Here is an 18,334-nt window from a genome sequence, read left to right on the forward strand (position 1 = left end):
TGACTCCAATCATAATCACATTAAAGTGATGCAATACCAAGCAATCCTCAACCCCCATTTTTTTTCCATCAAGAGGTTACCCACATATACTATGTAAAACCACCTCCAATAAGCCAAAAAATTCTCAAGCATCGATTTGAATTCAAATGAGACCAAACAATCATAGACATTATTGAGACCACTTACAATAAGAGTTAGTTCCTCGATTGGTTGTATGTAAAAGGAGGGTGGCTGGTTTGTAATTTGTGACAGTGAGTATGATGATGGAAGAACAAGATTAATAATCATGGTTGATGATGACAACTGTAATGTGTGTGTGGTGGGTGTTGGTGACAAGATGAGAAAGTTGCACTTTGGTGGTTATAAGAAATTTATATTGGTGAGGAAGTAAAAGATAGGAGAAGCTATGGACTTGTGATAAGAGAAGAGAAATAATAAAAAGGGAAGAGGGATGTTGTGGTTTCACAATGACACAAGAGCTTGTGTTGATAGGAAGTATATGAGAAAAGTTAAAAAGAAAATATATAAAAATAATAAAGAAAAAATATAAATAATATAATTAAAATAAAAAATTACTCAAATGTTCTTTTTCAATAAAATTGATTCAAATAAAATAAAAAATTATTGTTTTCCAACTATAAGAATTTACACATAATTTTATAGTATTGAATATGATAATTAATTCATACAAACAAATATTTTATATCCATCAAATAAAATTTTATTATGTATTTATTGAGTAGTATTATTTATAGAAATAATATATTTAATTTTATACTCAAAACATGATATATCATTGTGTAATTGAATGATTTTAAATTAAAAATAAAATAATATTTATCATTATTTATGTATAAAAATTATATATATTATTTGAATATATAATATTATTTACGCTTATTAATTATTTTTCTTTATTAGTATATTATTTAAAAATATTTTTTTGGTTAAAAAAATAACAAGGAATCTAAGGATAAAAATAGGACAAAAATAAAAATATCACAAAATAAAAAATTTAAACATAGTTCAAGAAAAAAGGCGGACTTTAGTGAAAATTTAAAATCAATTTAATAAAAACGTTCCCCCTCCTCTTTCCCGCCCAATTTCACGCACGCATATTTTCATCTTTCCCTAAAATAATTTACTATTTCAACTCCCACGCCTTCTCAAACTCTCCTCTTGTTCTCTTTTATCTCACCAAAACGCCGCCGTTGAATCCTCCTTGCCCTGTTGTTGAACCCTGCTCCGCCGCCGTTGTATCTCCTTAGAACGCCATGCCTAGCAAGCGAAAGTCCACCTGCTCTGCTGCCGAGGCGACTGCGAAGAGGAGAACGCGGTTGGCACAGAAGCCAGAGTCAGAACACGAAACTCGCATTGACGATGGAGATGTCGGCGTGAGTTCGAAAAGTTCGGATTCGGTTACTGAGGTGAATAAACACCAGGCGAGTTCGGGGATGGCGGCTGGTTCTGGAAAGAAATTAGCGGTTCTCGAGGACAAGAGAGGTGGCGACAATGAGGAGCCTGAAGCTCGTTTTATTGGAGATCCGATTCCGGATAAGGAGGCCAGGCAAAGGTGGCCGAAACGCTACGAAGATAAGGTAAATTTGAAGTGGGAAGTTAAAATCCTTGATTTTATACATGTCGAAGGCATGTAAAATTTGTTGTTTGAACTAGGAAAAAAGAGCCGTACTGCTGTAAAATTTGATGTTTTGATGTGTGTTGGAATGCATACTCGTAAAGATGTTAATTGGTTTGCAAAATCAGACCCTCTTTGAATGAGGAGGGAGGGGATTCCCGAAAAAGATGGGATGAGGACAATTAAAATCATAGGCGAGGACTTGTATAAATTTATCCCGACCCATTCTCTCCCCGGCTCATCTTCTTCATGATTCATCCCCTCTTTTGCATATATCTAAATTCTTATACATAAAATTATTTTTAATAATTTTGAATTATTATAGTTATGTTTTTACACCTTATAAATATTCTATTATTTTTTTAACATGCGGGGATGAGAGGGGAAAGTGTAGGAAAATTTTCTATGTGATGGAGACGGGAAATAGAGAGAAAATTTCCTTGTCTAGAGGGAATGGAAATTCTCAACAATGTTGATATGATCAGTGAGTCTTTTTATGGTAATCTAGGGTTGAAGGAGGTTTAATTAAAATTTAAAAACATATTTGGTCCCAAAATGGTCCGTTGTCATTTTTAAGTATGCGAAGTTGGATTGTTGCTACTTAAGAAATTTGATATGTTCAATGAGCCTTCTTATGGTAATCTAGGATTTAAGGAGGTTTAATTAAAGTTTAGAAGCATATAAAAGGGAAATGGGCATAAATTTCAAGCTAAATGAATTGGAATTAGGTAGTAGCGATTGTAATTTTGATTTAGTAGTCTTCTTGTTTGTGTATCATTTATGATTAAAATTATAAATTTGTAGGTGAACTGCAAATCAAAGAAGTCTTGGAAGATTAAGCATTTTTTGAGAGCAGGAAAGAGAAATAAAACTGATATGCATATTTATGCATTTCAGTTTTGGTTTCCTTTAGTGTGTTATCACTAGAAGAAATCAAAATGAAGTCATAACTTTCAGCATTCTAAAATAATAGCTTCTCTAGTTATGTCGCTTATTTTGAATTTTAATTGTGTTCAACTTTCCTGTTTTCAGAAGGGAAGGCAGAAATCTTTTTCGAAGAATGTGAAGGAGTAAGTTTTAGAATTTTATGTTATGAGATTACTCTCTCTTACTCCCAATTTCAATATGATCATTGTGCTTTTAGAGTTTCTTTTTTTCTTAAGAACTTTTTGTGTCATCTCCTGTTTGATCCTTCATGTGTTTGCCTGTGCAGGGATGATGATTCTGAAGAATTAATTCAAGCACGGTGTCATTATACACAAGCAGAGGTTGATGGATGTGTTATCTATGATCTTTATGATGATGCTCTTGTAAAAGTGAGTTTATCTATTTATGCTTATTTTTTTAGACATTTTCCCAGGATGACATTGGGGTACAAAATTGTTATGTGTACTTTAATTTGAAAACAATGATTGATAAACAAACCCTTCTTGTATGTAAACTTGATATGCATATATGTGCTTTGTACATGCATCAAAAGTAATTTTTCAGCGTTTCTTCCTTGTTCTTTGGTTGTTGTTTCTTTAAGCTACTTCATTCTTGTATTTTAGTTTATTTATATATTTTTAAAGTGGATTTGCCATGCTTGCTTGATATTTCAGACAAACCTATGAGACTAAGGTTGAAGTACCTCTGTTTACTTGGATATGTCATGGACAATTTATATTTTGAAGAATTATTGCTAAGTATCTCAAATTTGTTTGCTAAGTATTATTGCTTTTGGTTTGAAAAATTTCAATTTACTATCCCATCATTAAATCAGTTATGTGATATTGTAAAATATATTATTACATCATTCAAGATACAAAGTTGTGATATCTTATAATGCTAACATTATTGTTTTAACATGTTAAATAAAATATTACTGATGAATGGAAATTGAAAACTTATTTGGTGTGAATTTGAATTGATTTTATCATAAATAATTGTTGTCAACTAGGAAATTTTATTCTTTGGGCAGCGATTACAAAAGTTTTTCTTCTTTTTCAAGTTTCCCTACTCAACATGTTCTGCAGTGTTTGTGGGATATCACATATACCATATTTAGATTCTGTGCCGACACTATGCCTTCAGTCATGACATTCAACCCTCCAAGGGACTGTAACTTATCTGCTCTGATTATAGTAACATATGTTTAGCCAAGAATGATTTTATTCATCTTGGACTCAATTACAATTTGAGTTTCAGATTTGAAAATGCATTTTCTTTATTTAAAAACTCCTAAATTATACAAGCATTAGGACTCATGAGATTTAGCTTTACTCTTGCACCTACGTGGTGTTTTTATTGTGATCCTAGCTAAACAGGCGTTATGATAAATTATTCCCCAATCTTTTACTAGATTTTTCATACTGGTACATGAGGCTTTTGATCTGGTTTTTATTTTATCATTTTCCTTGTTTGTAGGCAGGAGATGGGGAAGAAGATTTTATCTGTAAAATTGTTGAGATGTTTGAGGCAGTTGATGGAACACTATATTTTACTGCTCAGTGGTATTATAGAGCTTGTGACACAGTAAGATATATTAGGAGAATGTAGATATTAAAATGCTGTTTGTTTTCCTTTTGCATCTTCTTTTTCTCTTAATACAATTATTCTTTCTTTCATAGCAAAATGATTAAAAAAAACCAAAAAAAAAGTAGTAATCATTTACTTTTTCTGTCTCTCCAGGTCATTCAAAGCAATGCCTATCTTATTGAGAAAAACCGTGTTTTTCTCTCGGAGATTCAGAATGATAATCCACTGGAGTGTCTTGTGAAAAAACTAACTATTGCTCGGGTTCCTTTAAATGTATGTTTGCAGTATACTAGTTTCAATGTTCTTGGTTTTTATTTAGTTGCAATTCTTGTTAATTGTTAAGCTTAACTTCTCAGGTTGACTTAGAGGCAAAAAAAAGGGCAATACCAACCTGTGATTACTATTGCGACATGTTGTATTTATTGCCTTACTCCACGTTTTGTAACTTGCCACCAGGTTGTTTAATCTCTTAAATCTTTGTTATGTGTTGAGCTTGGTTTGATACTTTAATGAAGCTTGATATCTGGACTTAATGCCCTTCATTCTCCAAATTCATCAACTTAACACATTTTTCTAAAATATATTTTGTGCGTGTTGAAAAAAATGTTGAGTAATCTACATCATCATCTAATTGTCACAGTGGTGTTTAACTCGCAGAAAATAGGAGAGCTGGCAGCGAGACTTCCTCTACTATTTCTAGTGAAGTTGATGCCAATGGGTGTGATGTTATAGACCATACAAAGCCAGAGGTGACATTGTTAGATCTATATTCTGGATGTGGTGCTATGTCAACTGGCTTGTGCCTCGGTGCAAATATGAATGGCTTAAATCTTATTACAGTAAGTTTATCTTTTTCTTCACAAAATTCTAACATAACAAGCTTTTCCTCGGCATAATCAAGCATAACCAACAGTAATTGTGCATATTTGCTCAAGATTCGTTTAGTTTCTTCTAATTGAGTTATTTTCCCTTTTTATTTATTTTCTACAGAGATGGGCTGTTGACCTCAATGAACATGCTTGTAAAAGTCTCAAGTTGAACCATCCAGAGACAGAGGTAACATCAATGTCGTTTTCTATTTTTATATCTTTTGTGTTGTTATTTGTATCCTTGAAGAATTCTTTTATGAATACTTTATGGATAGGTGAGGAATGAAGCTGCTGAAGATTTTCTCACGCTTTTAAAGGAGTGGGAAAAACTATGCATTAATTTTTCCTTGGTCAAAAGTAAAGATTCACAGCAACAATTTGATTATTTTGGTATGGTGGATGATGGAGGTGAAGAAGAAGATGAAGATGATGACAATAGTGAGGCAGATGAGGAAGATGATCCTGAGGTTTTTGAGGTTGAGAAAATTCTAGCCATCTGCTATGGTGATCCAAAGGAGAAGGGCGAACGTGGATTATACTTTAAGGTATATGAATTATGATATTAAAAACTAGGTCATATGCATTTGAAGTTTATAATTCTTTATTGGCGGTAAGTTGTTGCTTGTTTTTTCTAATGTTGATTTTATTATTACTAATTGAACATGAAACTGATATACCATTTCTCGCATGATTCTTCGCATCATATCATCATTAACAACCAGAACGTAGATAATTTTTCCTTACTATACATTTGTGAATCTAAACTCTTATATTTTACTTTCTTCTTTTCTGTCTGCAGGTTAGTTGGAAAAATTATGGACCTGATGAAGATTCTTGGGAACCAATTCAAGGGTTGAGGTATGTTGATAATATATTGTTTTCCCTGTATCATATTGTGCACACATGCTTAGTAGTTTATAGCTCAAAAACAATTGTTTACAACCAATTTTTTCCTTAACAGTAGTTGTAGAGAAAAGATAAAAGAATTCGTTTGTCATGGATACAGATCAAAGGTTCTGCCCTTGCCGGTAAGCTTTTAATTTTTACTCGAGATTTCCTTTTTAGCTCAATCTTGATGGTCTGTTTAGAATAGTTCTTAATCTGTTTAATTTTTTTGAATGTATAGGGAGATGTGGATGTAATTTGTGGAGGGCCTCCATGCCAAGGTGTTAGTGGCTTTAACCGTTTTAGGGACAAGAATAATCCTTTGGCTGATGAAAAAAATAAACAATTAATGGTGTTTATGGACATTGTTGAATATCTAAAGCCAAGATTTGTTTTGATGGAGAATGTAGTTGACCTTGTGAAGTTTGCTAAAGGATATCTTGGACGATATGCCCTGGGTCGGCTCATTCAAATGAATTACCAAGCCCGTTTAGGAATGATGGCGGCAGGAGCATATGGGCTTCCCCAATTTCGGATGCGAGTTTTCTTGTGGGGAGCTCAACCAACAGAGGTGATCTAATGGATTTTTACTCTGCATTATTGTTGTGCAATGGATTTTATGCAATGACACATTTGCTTTTTTGCAGACTTTACCTCAGTATGCACTCCCAACCCATGATGTTGTTCTAAGAGGAGTTATTCCTACTGAGTTTGAGGTATAATATATCCTCTCTTTTTTCTATATACTATTTTTCTTGTAATTCATTGAAGATTTGTACTAAACCATGTTTGATGGATGTAGAGAAACACAGTGGCATATGATGAGGGCCATTCAGTGGAACTAGAGAAGAAACTTTTGTTGAAGGATGCAATTTCTGACCTTCCAGCAGTATGTTTAAGCATCTTATTGTTTTCTTAAATAATTTTTACATTTCTTATTCACATCTAATATTTTTTTATCAAACATTAGGTTGGAAATAACGAATCTCATGATGAGATGCCATATGACAAGGATCCTGAGACTGAGTTTCAAAGGTTCATCAGATTAAGCAAAGATGGTAAGATCTAGTTGCTTAATCCATTTAATAATCCATGAAACTGTTTAACTCTTCTAGCTCTTGCATGCTTCTGGAAATCATATTGGTGTTTCTTGGTATCATACAGTTGATTATTTATCCTATTGCCGCATTAGCAAGTTACCCTATGATTGTCTTTGAATCATTTATGGATATCACAGAGTGAAGCAATTACAGTTAATGTAATTTAATTTTGTTACAGAACTTTCACGCCCAGCAGCCATCATAACTATCTTCAGTATTTGTTGTTTCTTTTGCGAGTAAAACAAAATAAATGATCATCTGTTATACAATTTTTTATTGATGTTTCTTGGTGTCCTATCTATTGATTATATATCCTATTGCTGCCTTTCGAAGTTACCTTATGATGGTTTTTGTTGCTTTTAAGGATATCACAGAACGCAGCTATTCTAGTAAATATAATTTGTATGTTGCTTAAGAACTTTCACATACTGCAGCCACCATAACTATTCTGTATTCGTTTCTTTTTTTGAGCTAATCAAATAAATGATCAATTTGGTACACTAATTACGTTTCTAGTCTCTGCAACTTTTTTGCATTTACCTTGGCAAGGAAAATAGATGTATTCTAAGTAAATGACCATCTTGCAGAAATGATTGGTTCTTCATCAGACTCAAAACGAAGTAAACACTTGCTTTTCGATCATCGTTCGCTAGAGTTGAACACGGATGATTATCAGCGTGTTTGTAGGATTCCAAAACGAAAGGTGTGCATGCATTTCAGGTCAACAAAATATAGGTAACAATTGATTGAGGTCCTAGGATTTTAGTGTTTGCTAATCTTTCATCTTTTATTAACCAGGGGGCAAATTTTAGAGACTTACCTGGAGTTCGTGTTCGTCCAGATAATAAAGTTGAATGGGATCCTGACGTCGAGAGGATATATTTGGATTCTGGAAAGCCTCTGGTAATATTTGTTTTCTTATTTTCTTAAAACCCTTGTTATACTTTGCTTGTGGAATCTTAATAATGTTCTCGGCAAACAGGTCCCTAATTATGCAATGACCTTTGTGGATGGAACATCATCTAAGTAAGTGATTTACAATTTTACATATAATGTTTCAGTTTAATTATATAGCAGATTCTGACAATCCTTCTAAACTTAATTTAGACCTTTTGCTCGTCTTTGGTGGGATGAGACAGTGCCAACAGTAGTTACCAGAGCAGAACCGCACAATCAGGTAAAATATACCGTTGCTTCTGTTTAAGCATATTCATATTTGCTTAGACAAACGCATTGTTTTGATCAAACCAGCACTTCTTTTATAGGCCATTTTACACCCAGAACAAGACCGGGTGCTTACAGTTCGTGAAAATGCAAGGCTGCAAGGTTTTCCCGACTATTACAAGCTATGTGGACCTATCAAAGAAAGGTACGTTTATGTAAATATAAGTTTAGTAGTTAATATTCAGTAAGTTAGGAGTCATGTCTGAAATTCACATTTGTATGTCTGCAATACCATTAGACATTAGCTATTTCTCAAAGCTTGATCATTTCCTCAGGATGAATCAATGTAACTAAGAAAAACCATGAGCCAGAGTCTAAGAGCATGGATTATGACCTTGTTTTGTTGGTTTTGTATTAGGTACGTTCAAGTAGGAAATGCAGTGGCTGTGCCGGTGGCTCGAGCGTTAGGATGCGGATTAAGTCTAGCTATTCAAGGATCGGCAACTCATGAACCTTTATTTACATTACCTCAGAAATTCCCAAACATCTTAGAACGACTTGCCTCTGCATCATCTGAAGATAATGCTTAAGTGTTGTACTCAGAACACACGGATAATTTTAGAGCAATTCATATTTGTAACTGTAATTGTACAATATTTAGTATTCTTTCCCTACTTCATTATTTGCGCCAACATCATCTATGTTCACAAAAACTCTATTGAATATGAACCAAGTTAACTTAATCATTGAGGTCATGCATGTTTTATCTTTGTAATCATCTCCGCCAGTTCGTCGGGCTTGCGATCCAGACACCAATGGCCAACCCATTGCTAAATTTGTAGCATTTCTCCATTAGCCACTCGATGACTACATTTTTATTTTATTTTATATAATTATTAATTCTGAAATTAATATAAATTAAGGATGAAAAAAAAAATTTAATAAAATATAGGGATAAATTAATATTCAACTCTGTAAATGTTAGGGTTTTTGTCCTTAAAGATGTCATTTTAGGTCACTTTTTCCTTTCTTTGCTATAGTATCTAGTCTAGTTTAAAATTCAATTTGAGTTTACCTCTCTTCAAACAAGTTGAGTTTAAATTAGTTTGAGATGCAATCAAGTTTGAATCTGCTTGAATCTAGCCATAGAAAAAAAATAAATTGAGTAGCAGAATCACATTACATCATTGCATAATTCAACACGAATCAAGTCCAAAACAGAACCATAAATAATCCATGAAAAATCTAAACAAATAAAGAAAAAAATTCCATCGATATTAGATCATGGGCACTAAAAGATCACAATCTTTTAATAGAAAAAGGCGGCAATTTCAGCACAGCTTCCTCTGTTTCAATGGGATCGGATCTAAGTATCTACCATCAACACAAAACAAAACAAAACAAAAACAGAGCATCGACCACATAAATATACTAAACCCAACATACAAAAAGGGAAGTAGAGAAGAGAGAGACAAATTACCGGATCTTGAAATGGAGGTTTTGTGTCATCTTGAGCAGGTTTAAAATGGGGTTTCTCATTTTGAATCTTCGAAGCTTGGCCTTGGCTTTGAACGCTATTGCCGCTACTTTTGATTGATGTCTCTGAAGCTTTCATTTTTCTCTTCACAATACAAATTGTTCGTCAATCTGAAAAATCAAAACAATATAAAAGTAGACGGGCCGGGCTAAAATGTGCTGACCCGGCCTGTTTAAGTGGAGACATCATCCAATCCAATTTTAGTGAGGTTAAAGTAAATGTGTTTTATCTAATTTTTTTAGGATAATTAATACAATAACTATTTTTGAGGGATGAGTAAAAAATAACGAACAACTTATGGCCTATACAATCGTAGTTAAAATATTGGGGGGTGTTTGGTTTAAAGAATATTTTATCATTAAAATTAAAAGATTATTTTGAAGATAAATTATCATAAAGATTATTCGGTATAAATGATTACTTTATTTGATAAAAATTGATAAAAATGAGTAAGTATAAATAATTATTGTATTTGATTAAAGGTAATAAAAGAATATTAGTATATTATTTTAAAATATTTTTTATGTTATTTATTATATTAATTAAAAATAAGAATAATTTTAATTTAAAAAATTAATAAATAAAGATATAATTATAATAAAATCAATATTATCCTAATAATATTTTAATACTTAAGGTAAATGAGGTAATCAGATTACCTCTTATATTACTTATCACATCACTATTGATAATAAAAAATTACTGAAATATTTTATTACTTATAAATTAAATAAAATAATGTAAGTAATAAGAACTAGATTATTATAACAATCTTTTAAACCCTTTAACCAAACGCTTCCTTAAAGTTTTGACGGAAATACCCTACATATAAAGTCGATTTTCACTTATTTCTTCTCATACAATTTTGAAAATTCATCTCAATCACTATCTAATATTTTGGCCAAAAAAAAAAGTATCACACAAACCGACCATATTATGCTTTACTCTAGCATTGATTCATTCTTCGTATGGGTGTATTCTTTACATTCGGTGTTGTCATCAACATATATTTGAAAGTGATTTAACAAAGTTAGGTTTTTAAGGTCTATTGTATATTCCGGTGGAAATTATTGTTGTGCTCTTTAGTTATAAGTGAATAAAATTGTGATTGAAGAGAGTAAAAATTGAGGTCAGTTGAATTGGACAAGGTTTCAAAAATTTTTATTGATTTTGGACAATTAACATATTTTATCGAATTAGCTTATTACGCTAATTGTCAAAAATTAGTGAAAGTAATTTGTAAAAAGATTCAAATTTTATTCATTTAGTTATTTCTTTTAAGAAATTTTCATATATTTGTAGAAAAAGGCAGTTTGAATAAAAATTGAAAACAATTTAAAGAGATTATGTCACTGCAAAGGTGGAACAACAAAACTATTTAAACAGATCATGTCACTACAAAGGTGGAACAACTTGTTGTGAAAGAGGATTACATTAGAAATCAACAAGTTCAAGTGGGATGTGTTGGGTTTTTCAAGATTTTTCATACATGTTTTACTTTCTTAAGTACTCTTTCTAATAAACATTTATATCTTAGAAATATCATATGTGTTCTAAGAATAACTAAAAATTTTCATATCACATTTAAATCCACGTCAGCTAATGATGTAATTGTTGAGTTCTCAAGTGATTATTGTTTTTTCGTAAAGGGTAATATTGTATGTACCTATTTTAGATATACAAATGTGTATATATTTATATGTGTCACTATATGATTAAATATTATTTTATATTCAAAACATTCAATCACATAATAATATATATATATAAATTTATTGTTTGGTAAAAGAGGAGGACAATAAGGCAGTAATATCGCAGGGAACATTTCCTGATGGGCATCAACTGCTTTAATCCCCCTTTGACAGTCTCTCAAACGCTATCAATCAAAATAACTATATATCTCATTTCTATTATAATAACATGACATATTCTGTAGTATCTAGTAATTAAAAGTACAGGTAAACTACAACAATCGTTAATCACAGCAATATCTGGATACTTCTTTACAAATATTAGTAATTAATTAACATAATTTTTACAGTCATCATTTAGTGATTAGTGGGAACCATCGCTCATGCAGAGAAGACTGATGAGAAATCATGAAGAAAAGGAACACAAGCAGCGCCGCAACGCCCCAGGGAGAGCCCCCGGCTCGGTGAAGAGAGTCTTTTTCTGTAGGAAGGGGAAGAAAGAAGGGCAGCCCTCCAGATAAACAGTGAAGCAGAAGCAGGAGAAGCAGAGGGGAGAGCATGAGAAATAGCTTGACTTGGTTGACCATTTCCTCGAGTTTTGACTCGTAGTTGATGTACCAGGAGAGGCCGAGGACGAAGAAGAGAATCAGGATGAAGAAGAAGAGATGGTGAGGAAGGGAGAAGTACTTGAGATATTCTAAATATGAATAGTTTTGGTACCTGGCCATGGTTGAAGATATTGAAGGAGAAAAGAAGAAGAAGATTTGAGCTTGAGGCTTTCTGTAATAGCCTTGTTTGTTTTAGAGAAATTATGTGAGTGATGGTGGATTATATAGGGCTGCTTCAATCTCTCTCCCCATTAAAGTGTTATTTAATATTTTAGTTTGTTTCTTATGTTATGTAGACATTTATTTTATTTATATATATAGAGAGAGGATGCTATTTGCTACCCCACATTGGCTTTAAAAAGTGAGAGAGCACTTAGTGATAATGAAGAGACTTGGTTCACAGGAAAGAAAAAAACAAAAGGAAAGGATTAGAAGCAACATTCTAAAAGATTCAGTAAACATGAAAGAGGTAGCCCTATTCTTTTTCTATTTGTAGTCTTTTAGTGGAACAAAAAATACTACTAGGAATTACTAGAGCATCATCATATAGGATTTAACTTGTTAACTTTGAAAAAAAAAATAATAATAAAGCTTTGAATTTGCTAAAACAAATTAAAATATGTAGTATGGCTCCTTCTAAAAATAGATGAAACAGTTAGTGGGTGTTCTCAATGGTTGTTTGCATTATTATGGTTAATTATAATATACATAAAATCAATAATTTTTATGTTAATCTAAACAACTCTTTGATAAAATGAAAATCAGATGCATGTATTTATTTTGAGTATATTAATAAATATATATTTATATGTATTATCATGTGATTAAATATTATTTTATTTTTAATTTAAAATTATTTAATCATATGATGATATATATCAAATATATATTTAAAGTGATTCCATAAAGAAATAGAAAGAATGTTTAAATATGCCTTTCGCTGTCTTTATTTGGCCAAGGTCTTCTCCTTTTTGAAGATCCTTCAGGATAATTCCCAGGAACTGAGAATATTTAGTTGTCTAGATTTGTAGCTGGAAAGATATTAACAAATGGGAAAGTGCCTTCTGTCACCGGCCATTGACAGTGCCATAGAAAGATGAGAAGAACAATGGAGAAAAAGCTAGAATTTAGTGAAAAATAAACAAAGAGATAAAGCAAAAGGGGAACATATATTATTGGGAAAGTTATCTCTAGATTCTACATGATAGTTCAATGTTTGTTTTTTTCTTGGCTTTATGACTCAATTTTGGTCAGAGATGAATGGGATTTGCATATTCCAATGTCTTTTACGTGCAAGATTTCTATTAGGTCAAGTGGTGGCCTGTGCATGGAAAAATATTCCATCTTTTTCATTTTTGAAGAACCTCTTCACATACTTTGCAAACTTGAAATTGAAATTCTGTTTAGCATATTTTATAATTATAAGAATAGTTGAAATTGAAATTGTGTTTAGCATATTGTGAACAGACAACATTTACAATCTCGTGTTTCTTTCTCTTTAAATATAATTGAAAACACACAAAAATAAAATAAAAATAAATTGAATATTACAAGGCATATTAGATAATTAAATCAATTCGTAATACTTGTCTAATTAGATAATTCAATTTCAACAAGATGGTTTGTATATCATCACCATTAATCACAAGGATGAATCAATCGTGCACATTTGGTTTACAAGTTTGATTACTTGATGAATAACATCTACTCAGTATCTCGCATGTTGTAAATAAACAACAAAACGGTTTGCTACAATAGTTGATAAGTTAGACTAGGAATGCAAGGAGCATAACTTGTTACTTGAGCAAGAATAAACATTGAGGCACTATTGGCCACCTTCTTTGTTGAGGCCCGATGGGCATTCAAGTGGTCATGTGTTGATGTCGTTGGAGTTGGGTAGGCATGACTACTTCTCCCATTATTAGTTGAGGTCAAAACACTATTAGATTTGTAAGCTTTGGGGATTACAAGTGTTTACCCAGAGCGTAGTCTAGAAAGAGCCCGTCATAGTTTCTAGTGCTTTAAAATGCTTTTAATTGATAAATAGAGCTAAGGATCTAAACCAAGAGCTAACAAGGTTAGAGTGTTAATGAGGATTTATGATCCTTTGATAGTTGGCTCGTCACTTTTATTGATGTTAAGTGTGAGAGGTCTTTTTATACAATGTTTATGTTTTTGCAATTGTTTCCCTCCTAGATTTGAGCTCTTTTGACATAATGTTTAACAAATGAACAAAATTTTATGTTGATTGAGTAGTTGGGAGTTCATTTTGAGGTTTAAGAATGATACCTCACTTGAGTTAAGCGATGGAGAGTTCGTTTAGATTGTTTAAAGTCTTTTGATATCATTTTTTATAAAATGTTATCAGAACACATTCATAGTTTTTTGAGATATAAATATATTAAATTGAAGGACACGACTAAGAACTCATAATAACCTTAATATGTTTTAAATATTATTATATGCTTATCGGAAGATTTAACTCAGATTCGAGGATAACTAGCTCACAAAACTAGTTTAAAAAAATACTTCTCACCTCATAATTCATGCAATAATACATCAGTAATATGAATAGATAATCTTTCTTTAAGTGTGATATTATTCAAATCTGTATAATCTATTCAAAATCTCCAGATCCTGTCATTTTTTTTAACTCACAAAACTGTAGACGAAAATGGACTTGAACCAACAATACATGATTGAAGCATCTGAAACCAACTTTTCAATCTCACCCATTTGGAAATAAGGGCATCTATATAACTTGACATTGGCCGGAGCTACATCGGGCTACAAGTGAATCTCATGATCAAAGTCTCCATGAAGAGGTAATGCCATTGTTTCTTTGAACATTTCTTCAAATTCTTTCAACAAACCATCAATGTTTCTGGTTGCATAGAGATATAAAACAAGGAAGCAATATCATCTCTCGCCTTCAGTTTCGTAAGTGATGCTATGACATTGGCTTGTATTTTTGGTTGAAATATCAGAATCATTAATGATAATTGTGATTAATATATAAGGACAAATACAAAGAATAAATCACAAGGAATTAATGCATCCTTGTGATTAATGGTGATGATATACAACCCAAGGTCAATGCAATGATAATTGTGATTAATATATAAGGACAAATACAAAGAATAAAGTAGTTTTCTCAGTATCAGTTCATCATCCTTCTTGAGCCACTAACAACTTCATATTGAAACCTCCGTGGGGGTGAGAACAATTGGACTTCTCACCCTGTGCTTCCCATCAGACCACACAATAGATACAGATAATAAATCAACACTCAACGAAACACCTGTACCAGTTACAATCACCTTGAAAGATTTCTTCTCGCTTAATGACTTTAAGGAGAGAACTTCAGGTACTACTTTGATTCTAATTCTGGACTATGAAAAGATATGCACTTTATATGTGGAGTTTGGAAGACCAACATTTGTGACTGTTCTATGAAAGTTGATCATGAAAGGCTTGTCTGCTGAAACTTGGGATGCCAATGAAGGGTAATTGAGATCCTTTGGTGATGTCTTTTCTGAGCCTTCAGGACAAGTGGTGATATCTCTTGTAACAAGTCTAAGTTTTTCCGAACTATAACCTATACTGCAGAGCATTCTTATGTAGTCTTCTCCAGAAGCATCGTATACAAGTCCTGGATTGATAGCTTTCATTGGATTGACATACCCGGATCCATATGAAAATTCAGCTAGTGAATCCTTGGTTTCATTCATTGGCCATGCTAGGGACAGAAGAAAAAATTGTTGATTTAGAAACATTCAACTTAAGAAAATCATCTGGACATTCAATTTACTATAAAAAATTATTACCAGTAGTCATTATAGCAGATTTGCTGGTGGAAGGTGACCAAGTAGAATGAAATGTTTTAACATATGCAGCTACACCAGCAACATGAGGGCATGCCATTGAGGTTCCAGATACTATATTGAATTTAGCTTGCCTTTGATAGCCAATATGTCAACGCCAGGAGCTCTTATATCAGGCTGAATGACATTTTATCACCAAATTACAAAAGTAAATTGATCAATATCCATTGAAGAGATAACGTATATTTAAGAAGAGAGTAACATATACCTTTAGAATCTCAGGCACTATAGTATTTGGACTACGAGAAGAGAAATAAGCAACAGTAGGAGCATCAGAATCCTTGATGCTTTCAGTCTTTAGCATCTCCGCTCGAGGATTTCTGAAAGACCAAATGCAAATATTTTATCATTTTCTGTGATAAAACAGAAAAATACCCAGAAACGGCTACTTAAAGTTACCAATACCTTGTTGAATCTATGTAGGAGATGATACTGTTGTAATCCTTAATGCTCACTAACGATGATGGCCAAGAAACGACAAAGAAAACCGAGCCAGATGCTTCATCTTTTTGGATGATGGATCCTGCAGCACCTGCTCGATGAGCTACAATAGTCCCTTCAGGCTGTTCACATAAAACAATCTTTCCCTTTACTGCATTCCTATCGAGACAACTGCGAGAACAAGTCCCGGAAAGCAACAACGTTTCAAACTACTATAATATATTTATTATTTGCTCACCAAGTTATGAGTTAATATAGTTTTAAAGAGGAACATACAATTCCTCCGATCCAACGCAATTGCCTGGGACTTAATTTCCAATTACCAGAGGAAATTTTTTTCCATTTTGAGTGAAGCCATTAATTGAAAATCCCTATTTTGGTTAACAAATCATTAGATTATTCATGATTTAAAATCAGAACATGTACGTATTGAAGGAATAATGATACATACCACTACCGCCGTTCCATTTCCAAGAACAACTCTGTCAATGAAAAGGCGATCGGTTGTGGCAGCAGCTACTGAGAACATCCATGGAGCTACACTTGCTGTTGACCCAGAATATGGACCGGAATTGCCAGCAGAATTTAAAGTCAATATACCTTTAGCCATTGCATGAAAAGAGCCGATGGCAATGGGATCATCACTGAAACCGGATGCAGCCCCTCCTAATGAGACTGATAAGAGGTCAACTCCATCGGCATAGCATCATCGAAACCGGCCAGTACATCTGCTCTGCTACAACCTGTCGCCGAGAGAACACCTCGCTTAGTAAAGTAAGGTTACAACCTGGCCAGTACATCGAAACCGGCCAGAACACCTCACTTAGTAAAGTAAACAAAGTAAAGGATGCAAGTTTAGTTTCCAAACCCCTTCATGCCGGTTGTCTCTCCCTCTCGACGGTTTCTCTTCCACCAACGGCCTGCCTCAACTCCACCAAGAGAAATTGTCTTCCTAGACGACGAAAACGAGATCACGTCTAGGAAGACGAGTCATCTTCATTTGGGAAGACGATCATCTTCTCAGACGACAAAGACGAGATTGATCGATCTCGTATTCGTCGTCTGGGAAAACGATTTCTCTTCCTAGAAGACATCTCTCAACGTCGGATGGATTGGGCTGGAGTTGAGGAGGGCCGTCAGTGGAAGAGAAACCGTCAGGAGAGAGAGACGGTCGATGATAGCGTCGGAGAAAGTGAACGGATTTTGAAACTAAACCCTAGAGGGGGAAATGAAATCTTTTCAAACTTAGCTTAGAGAAAAAATGTTAGTTTTTAAACTTTTAGGGAGGAAAATGAGATTAAATTTTCAGGGGTTAGGGTTTCGTTAAATTTAACCGAGCATGAGTAGGTAAACGATATTTTCATAATTAATAGGGGGAACTTTGGAAGTTCAACATGGTTTGGGCGGGAAATAGTCCTTTGGCCTTAATAGAATAAGTTTATGTTTAGTAACCTTCTGTATCTTTGGCATTACAGCAAATTATATATTGGAATCAGTGAATGCAGTTGCCTTTGCTGGATACATTCAGCAGAAATTACTCAACAAGATTCAATAAAACTATGTCTATCTATTTTTGATACATAATTTATATACACAGATGAGGTGTTATCATGTGATTGAATGTTTCTTTATCATATGATGATACATATTTTAAAATCACCTAATTATATGATGACATATCACTGTGTACATGAATTGTGTACAAAAAATAAATACACATAACATTGCTCCAACAAGATTAATGTAAGAAGATAGATAAAAATATATGAGATGTACTATCATATTATGAATTAAATGTAATAAATCTGATAAGAATATATGATATGTATTATTATATTATGAATTAAATGCATCAAATTTGATTTTCCCTTTATATTGTAAGACGATATTTGGATATAAATTATCAATATATTTATTAATATTTTATTATAAATAATTATTATATTTTATTGATATTAATTAGAAAATATTAATATATTATTTTATTTAAATATTTTTATAA

The 18,334-nt window shown here is 32.7% G+C and overlaps 2 protein-coding genes and 1 pseudogene across 2 annotated transcripts; 1 reads left to right on the forward strand and 2 right to left on the reverse strand.

The window, feature by feature from the left end:
• Positions 1–1,159: 1,159 nt before the first annotated feature.
• LOC123209549 (DNA (cytosine-5)-methyltransferase CMT3-like) lies at positions 1,160–8,914 on the forward strand. Its single transcript, XM_044627644.1, has 21 exons — positions 1,160–1,598; positions 2,669–2,706; positions 2,850–2,952; positions 4,043–4,150; positions 4,307–4,426; positions 4,510–4,609; positions 4,811–4,992; positions 5,144–5,209; positions 5,298–5,567; positions 5,822–5,880; positions 5,984–6,050; positions 6,149–6,478; positions 6,555–6,623; positions 6,710–6,796; positions 6,878–6,965; positions 7,595–7,710; positions 7,806–7,910; positions 7,990–8,033; positions 8,115–8,184; positions 8,273–8,376; positions 8,590–8,914. Exons 1-21 carry the CDS (start codon positions 1,275–1,277, stop codon positions 8,759–8,761), a joined length of 2,622 nt encoding a protein of 873 aa, XP_044483579.1. The 5' UTR covers positions 1,160–1,274; the 3' UTR covers positions 8,762–8,914.
• A 374-nt stretch (positions 8,915–9,288) lies between these two features.
• On the reverse strand, positions 9,289–9,839 carry LOC123209552. Its single transcript, XM_044627648.1, has 2 exons — positions 9,652–9,839; positions 9,289–9,545 (listed from the first exon to the last, which is right to left on the reverse strand). The coding sequence occupies exons 1-2, from the start codon at positions 9,784–9,786 to the stop codon at positions 9,471–9,473; spliced, it is 210 nt and encodes a 69-aa protein (XP_044483583.1). The 5' UTR covers positions 9,787–9,839; the 3' UTR covers positions 9,289–9,470.
• A 5,334-nt stretch (positions 9,840–15,173) lies between these two features.
• LOC123208600 lies at positions 15,174–17,132 on the reverse strand (annotated as a pseudogene).
• Between the last annotated feature and the right edge of the window lie 1,202 nt (positions 17,133–18,334).

The sequence above is a fragment of the Mangifera indica genome, chromosome 2, assembly GCF_011075055.1.
Source record: "Mangifera indica cultivar Alphonso chromosome 2, CATAS_Mindica_2.1, whole genome shotgun sequence".
Classification (NCBI taxonomy): Eukaryota; Viridiplantae; Streptophyta; class Magnoliopsida; order Sapindales; family Anacardiaceae; genus Mangifera; species Mangifera indica.